We start from the raw sequence: 6,656 nt of genomic DNA on the forward strand, positions 1-6,656 counted from the left end.
CCCCTCCCCAGCCCCTACCTCAGACTGACTTCTTTCTCCTCCTCCTCTCTCCCCCTCCTGCACCTGCAGGTCCCACAACGTTTACTGTTGCTTCCGGTCGTCAACCTGTGTGCAGGTCCTGCATTTCCCCCCAGATACTACGGTCAGGTCAGTGGCCCAAAGCCCATCTCCAAACCTTACAGCCTCACATCTGAACCCCACACCTGTTCCAGGCTCTGCAATTTTTCCCATAACTCCAAGCTTCTCCCCTCCTAGTAAAATGTGTGTAGTCAGAAGGATTTCCTCTGCTTCAAATGAAAAATGTCCATACATATCATTCTACCCAGAAAGATTTAGTGTTCTGGGATTTTAAAGGGTTTTCAATCCAAAATACAAATATGTTTCTTAGCTAATATCTTGGTTTTTCAAGCCTGAGAAATAATCGATGACAATCAGAGATCAAGAATCAAAATAAATGGGGGCCCTGGGGAACTTGCATTTGTACCCTGCTATTGTGTGAAAATTATATAAATCTTAATTATGTTGAATTGGTTCATAGAGTATTTCAAGTCTACTATGTCCTTCTACTTTTCTGTCCATTCTGTTAATTTTTTAGATTTTGATATTGAAACTCCAACCAAAAAAACTTAATTTATCTACTTAAAAAAATTGTAGTATATAATGGACCTATATGTACCTTTGCTCTGTATTTTCCATATCTCCTGTAAATGTGTTTTCATACTTAGAGAATTTAAAAAATAAAAAAAGAAAGGAGAGGCCCTGGGGCTTCCAGGAGAGCACAGAAGCCACTACTGTCCCTGTCCTCACGCCTGCTGAGTCCTTCCAGACAAACTCTGCTTTTAGAACTCTGTTGGCTGTTTCTTGAACCCCCCTTCTCTCTTTAGTGCCCCCCTGCCCCACATCTACCTGGCCGAACTTCTGCAAGGTGACAAGGCCCCATTTCGGGCCACTGCTTCTTGCCATGTCGTTTCTGTCTTCAGCCTTCATCTCCTCTGGGTGTGTGCACACTGTACCAGCATCTGCCCACAGGTAAGAGCGGGGACAGGCTAAGCTGGGTGCAGGGTGCCAAGAGGGCTGTGATGGAGGCGAGGGGATTTTGCCAACCACTTTCTTCATCCCAGGGAAGGTGTCCTCGTCAGAGCCCCGCTTGCCCCACTCAAACATCTGTAAGCCAGGCCAGCATCAGGTGAGAGCAGAGCACAAAGTGGGCACCCATTGCCCCATTTCCATGACTGTCTGCTGTCCTGATGTTAGCACAATTCCTGAATGGTGGGAATTGCTTAATAAATATTTTAGAATGAATGGATGAGGGTATAGTGAGCTAACAAGGTGTAGAGCGATTCCTGTTGGGTCTGGGTGACTGGCCCCCTGGGTTTTGCTGTCAGAGTTTCTATTTCCTAACCGCCCCCGCTCCCCCGCTCCCAGGCTCCTGGTGGAGGATGGGACTGCAGAAGCTGTGGTGACCTGTAGAAATCATCAAGTGGCAGCAGTTCTAGGGCTGTGTCCCAGTGAGTGGACCTCCCTCCTCGAGTTTGTCCGAGGGCCGGGGAAAGTGGCCTTGCAATTTACAGGGCCTGGAGCCCAACTTGAGGTGAGATGTGGCTGGGAGGTGGGGGCTCAGATAGCCATTTTCCTGGGAGCTTGATTAGAAGCTTGAGTCCTGATGAAACCTCTTTCCCTTTCTAGTCCTCAGCTGAGGTGGATGAGCCCTTGACCCTCTTCCTCTGGACCCTCTGTACCAGTTTCTCTGTCCTCCGCCCTATGGTGCTTTCTTTTGAGCTGGAGAGAAAACCCTCCAAGATCATCCCATTAGGTGAGGGTCAAAGGGCAGGGATGTAGATTGATGGGTCACAAGAGGAAGAGGGAGGGGGGATTGACAGGGAATTTCTGAAGTTGGGAGGAGAACGGAGGGTGGGGACTGAAAATCACATACACAGGACCTGTGTTTTTCTCTCTTCCCATCTCAGAAGCTCCTCGGCTACAGCGATTCCAGTGTGGGGAGTCCCCTTTCCTGACTCGAGTGAACCCCAAGATCCGACTGTCATGCCTCTCTATCCAGGAGCATGAGCACCCCAATGCCCTGGGGGCCTTAGTTTCCTCCTGCTAACCGAAACTGCAGTGGCTGGAGATCTTGAGGCTGGGCTTCAACTCCTTTCCCTGGTCATGGCCCTTAACCTTCTCTGAAACTGAACCAGGACCCCAGATCCTTGGATTCACAAAATGCTGCTGCCGCCAAGTCGCTTCAGTCGTGTCCGACTCTGTGCGACCCCATAGACGGCAGCCCACCAGGCTCCCCGGTCCCTGGGATTCTCCAGGCAAGAACACTACCCTGCTGTTATTGCTCCGTATTCTAATGCCAACCTGCCTTGAGGAAATTGTGGAAATCATAGTGCTGTTGCCTTTCCTCTCTAGTAGGTGTCGAGGTACCTGTACTCACAGGTGGTCCTGAGCACCTGGGTTCTGTCTTTGTGGCAGGGGCTTGCCCCTCATGGGTTTGCTCCTGACAGGTTCCTTGCTCTACAATAAAGTTCTTGGGATGTTTCTCGCTTTCACTCAGGTGGGTCTCAGGCCTCATGACCTGGCAACCCACCCTTCGTTTACCATCATTTTGGCCTTGTTTGCCATCAGTGCCAAAACAGGTTTGGAGAAGAACTTCTGGTCCAGTGAAGTCAGGCTGTGCAGGGAGTCAATTAGGGAGAAGAGTGCAGGTTAGACATTCCCTGATGGCCTCGGTTAGCGAAGGTGGGCCCGAAGAAGTAGTCAGGCCTAGAGTTGTTGCTGAGTACAAGGTGATTATGGCCAGAGGGAAGCACCGATTGTTAGGCGGGGCATGTGAGGAACCCCGGATGTGGGAACTCCGACAGGGGGTCAGTATTGTGGGTTTCCTTTGGGCCAGACCTAACGCAAATTCTTGATTAACACCTCGAGACCGGCAGGAAGAACCTACAGAATTAGGGGTTGCAGGAGTAGTTATTTGAAGATGCTCATGCATTTGGTGTTCAGCCATTTCTTGCCTGGGAGCTGCTTGCTACATCGAGAGGTAGAGCCTAGCCACATCTCCAAGCGCTTTGCAGAGCACGGTCCTTCGTGCGCATTAGGAATCTGTTTTAGTTCGTGTTTGAGAGGTCTCTGGAGCCTACTACATAGCAAAGGTTTAGGATTTAAAAAATGGGTTTGCCGTACTTCAGTGATCCATGATACATTCAAAGAACAACACTTAAGCAGCTGGCCGGTTAGCTCAGTTGGTTAGAGCGTGGTGCTAATAACGCCAAGGTCGCGGGTTCGATCCCCGTACGGGCCAGAAAGGCTGCTTTTGCTTACTTGTGTCCGACTGCGACCCTATGAACTGCAACACGCCAGGCTTCCCTGTTGTTCACAATTGCCCGGAGTTTGAGGTCCACCGATTCGGTGGACTACATTTACTCCTTCCAATATACCCGGGAGTTTGTACCTGGAGCTAGTTACCTTCCCAATCACGAACGACAACGAACCCACTGCTTTTCAAAACCCAAATTGCCGGCTCAGTCCAGGGCTTGGAAGGGCGTTCCGCCGGGCCTAGGGTAGCTTCCGCGTCTGTTCTTCCCTGAGAGTGCGCTGTTGGAGGCGGGCGAGAGAATGGGGGAAGCATCCCGGAAAGTTGGGGCGGGGCCATCAGTGTGAAGTCAATCACAATTCTGCTTTTTGGTGTTCTTGCTGAGCAGTCTCCTAGCCCGGGAAGCACGGAATTATAAAAGAGATAGTGTGTGCGGAACTTGGAGACTAAGAAAGGGTGAGAGTGAGTAACACGACAACGCATATGTAGTCGTGGCCGAGTGGTTAAGGCGATGGACTAGAAATCCATTGGGGTCTCCCCGCGCAGGTTCGAATCCTGCCGACTACGCATTCGTTTTTCTTCTTGGACGCGCTCTACAATTACCTGCCTTCTGTCCTAGACCTCTACGGGGATTGATTGATCCAGTCGGCACCACAGACACCCTCCAACCATGCGCTTCTTGCTAAGGTTGAGGTCTTTAATTTTCTTCTTTCAATATCGGGGGCAACTCTTGAATGGATGTTTGATGTCAAACAATGATTTATCAAAATTAAGTTCAGAGAAGTAAATTGTGACCAGGATTCCGGTGGTAAATTTGTGTATACACCCTTAGAAAACGTTTGTGTGTCTTTGGCGCCGTGGCTTAGTTGGTTAAAGCGCCTGTCTAGTAAACAGGAGATCCTGGGTTCGAATCCCAGCGGTGCCTTTCGAATGAAAGAATGAGTTTGTTTTCTTATCCTAATGAATTGACTGCTTTTAGATCTGAAGACCCAAGGTTGCTATTACTGCGCTCTGAGAGCCCTTATCACCGTTTGAGAGAAGCTCACCGATCCATTCAGTCGTGTCCGACTCTTTGCGACCCCATGAATTGCAGCACACCAGGCCTCTCTGTCCATCACCAACTCCCGGAGTTCACCCAAACTCATGTCCATGGAGTCAGTGATGCCATCTAGCCATCTCATCCTCTGTCGTCCCCTTCTCCTCCTGCCCCCAATCCTTCCCAGCATCAGAGTCTTTTCCAATGAGACAACTCTTCGCATGAGATGGCCAAAGTATTGGAGCTTCAGCTTTACCATCAGCCCTTCCAATGAACACCCAGGACTGATCTTTAGAATGGACTGGTTGGATCTCCTTGTAGTGCAAGGGACTCTCCAACACCGTTAGACTGCTCCAAAACCTTCCGCAGTGACCAGGGAAGAAACCCAATGCAGGCCTGCACCTTCCTTTGCCCAGAGGACGCCACACGGCGCTGGTGCTGGTGAACCAGCCCTGGCAGCCTTCCCACCGCCTTGACATCTTTCTCTACCCCGGGACATCCCTAGAACTTGAGTCGGTTTGTTTTGCTTGGTTCTTCATTAAAGTTCTTTTGGCTTTGAGGCCTCAGAATTATATGTATGTATATATATTATACGGAGAAGGCAATGGCAACCCACTCCAGTACTCTTGCCTGGAAAATCCCATGGACGGGAGCCTGGTAGGCTACAGTCCATGGGGTCGAGAAGAGTCGGACACGACTGAACGACTTCACTTTCACTTTTCACTTTTCACTTTCATGCATTGGAGAAGGAAATGGCAACCCACTCCAGTGTTCCTGCCTGGAGAATCCCAGGGATGGCGGAGCCTGGTGGGCTGCAGTCTATGGGGTCGCACAGAGTCGGACACGACTGAAGCGACTTAGCAGCAGCAACGGCTAGTATGGCGCCCTCTGGTTCCCGAAAGAGGACGTGAAAGGGCTGGGATCCTGTGGACAGAATGGAAGTAGAAGAGAACATATCTGGTGGGGTCTCCAGGGAGCCAGGGGTGGAAGAGCAGCCCACATTTTCGGAGCACTGAAGCCAAGATTGTAAGAGTAGAAGTAAATGCTGCGGAGAAGGAGGCAAGAAGTAGGATCCGTGAACAGTTGACAGGGTCCGAACCTTCTTGGAAGTTAGGCAGAAAGGTCTGGACACCATCCTTGGCCTGGGAACCACTGCCAGATGTCTGAGCACAAATTTGGCTTGAAGGACTTGCTATATCGAGATGACAGGTCAAGTAAGTGGAGCAGCACCACCAGGACTAGATTTGTGCCAAGCACTGAACTGCACACTGTGCATGACCAGATGAATAAGGCAAACCTCTTTCCTCATAGGAAGGAGGACGAGGTCACAGCACAGTGCCCCAGGGGCAGTGACTGGGCACTGGGATAAGGTGGAAAAAAGAAGTGGCACCTCATCAAGCCTGATTGTGGAGATTGATCAGGGGAGGCTTTTGATCAGGGGAGGCTTTCTGGAGGTGAGTCTTAGACTCTTAAAAAGACCATGTGGAAATTTGCCTGTGTTCTATTAAACACCTTTGTTCTCTAACACCTTTGTTCAATGTCCTGGGAATACAGCAGAGAAAAATAAACACAACAATAATGTTTTTAAAATTAAATGATGTGATATGCTAGGTAAATGCTACATAGAAGAATAACACAAGGGATCAGATAGTATGGGGGTGGGGGGTGGGGAGCAAGGGACTTTCAGGAGGACAGGGTTCGGTTATAGAAGTGTCAAAGACTTGCACCAATGCAGCTATAGGAGAGATGGAGAGGAGGGGATGAATTCGAGACATGTTTAGTATAAAAAACACACTAGGACTCAGTAACTGATCGGAAGTGGAGTCCGAGGAAAAGGGAGAAGGTCATGATGTTGTCTTCTCAAATTCACCAAGAATATCTTTTCACCCTTTCCCACCCTTTCTCTTTCAAACCACCCATGAGGTGAGGGCCCAGTTATACCTTAGAATTCAGTGTTTCCTTGTAAAGTTTTGACTCCTGTTAAAATGTAAAATATTTGCACCAAAGTTGAAATGACATCAGTTGTTTACACCTTAGTTCTTCGATTCTAAAAGTGAGGTCCATAGATACAGTATGGATTTTTCTAGAAAAGGAAGCCTTCATCGTGTTATATAAGGGCTTTAGGTTTTGGCCTCTGTGCCGATTAAGTGCCTGACAGTAGATAAGAAAGAGATGACTAGAGACTTGGGGAAGGCTGGTGCCCAGGACTGGGGAGACAGAAAATGGAAAAGGCTAGAGGGAGCGTGATGCCTTGCAGCACTCCTCACCCATCTGGAAGGCCTGGGAGGCTGACAGGAAAGGATGGGG

The 6,656-nt window shown here is 49.4% G+C and overlaps 1 protein-coding gene and 3 non-coding genes across 6 annotated transcripts in view; all 4 read left to right on the forward strand.

Annotated features, from left to right (window-relative positions):
* Window positions 1-2,556, forward strand: part of CTC1 (CTS telomere maintenance complex component 1) — a 21,135-nt gene extending 18,579 nt beyond the window's left edge. For 2 of the 3 annotated variants that reach the window (XM_010843043.1, XM_010843044.1), the window contains exons 18-23: window positions 70-147; window positions 885-1,029; window positions 1,122-1,186; window positions 1,426-1,591; window positions 1,687-1,813; window positions 1,968-2,556. In XM_010843043.1, coding sequence (XP_010841345.1) covers window positions 70-147; window positions 885-1,029; window positions 1,122-1,186; window positions 1,426-1,591; window positions 1,687-1,813; window positions 1,968-2,107 — 721 coding nt within the window. In that variant the 3' untranslated portion in view covers window positions 2,108-2,556. Of the gene's footprint in view, window positions 1-69; window positions 148-884; window positions 1,030-1,121; window positions 1,187-1,425; window positions 1,592-1,686; window positions 1,814-1,967 lie in introns of those variants that run through there. The other variant, XM_010843045.1, reaches the window with a different exon arrangement.
* Window positions 2,557-3,227: 671 nt separating this feature from the next.
* On the forward strand, window positions 3,228-3,301 carry TRNAI-AAU. Its single transcript has one exon. It is a non-coding gene; the product is annotated as a tRNA-Ile (tRNA).
* Window positions 3,302-3,798: 497 nt separating this feature from the next.
* TRNAS-AGA lies at window positions 3,799-3,880 on the forward strand. The gene has a single exon. It is a non-coding gene; the product is annotated as a tRNA-Ser (tRNA).
* Window positions 3,881-4,164: 284 nt separating this feature from the next.
* On the forward strand, window positions 4,165-4,238 carry TRNAT-AGU. The gene has a single exon. It is a non-coding gene; the product is annotated as a tRNA-Thr (tRNA).
* The last annotated feature ends 2,418 nt before the right edge of the window (window positions 4,239-6,656 follow it).

This window comes from Bison bison, unplaced genomic scaffold (genome assembly GCF_000754665.1).
Source record: "Bison bison bison isolate TAMUID 2011002044 unplaced genomic scaffold, Bison_UMD1.0 scf7180017864180, whole genome shotgun sequence".
In the NCBI taxonomy this organism is placed as follows: domain Eukaryota; kingdom Metazoa; phylum Chordata; class Mammalia; order Artiodactyla; family Bovidae; genus Bison; species Bison bison.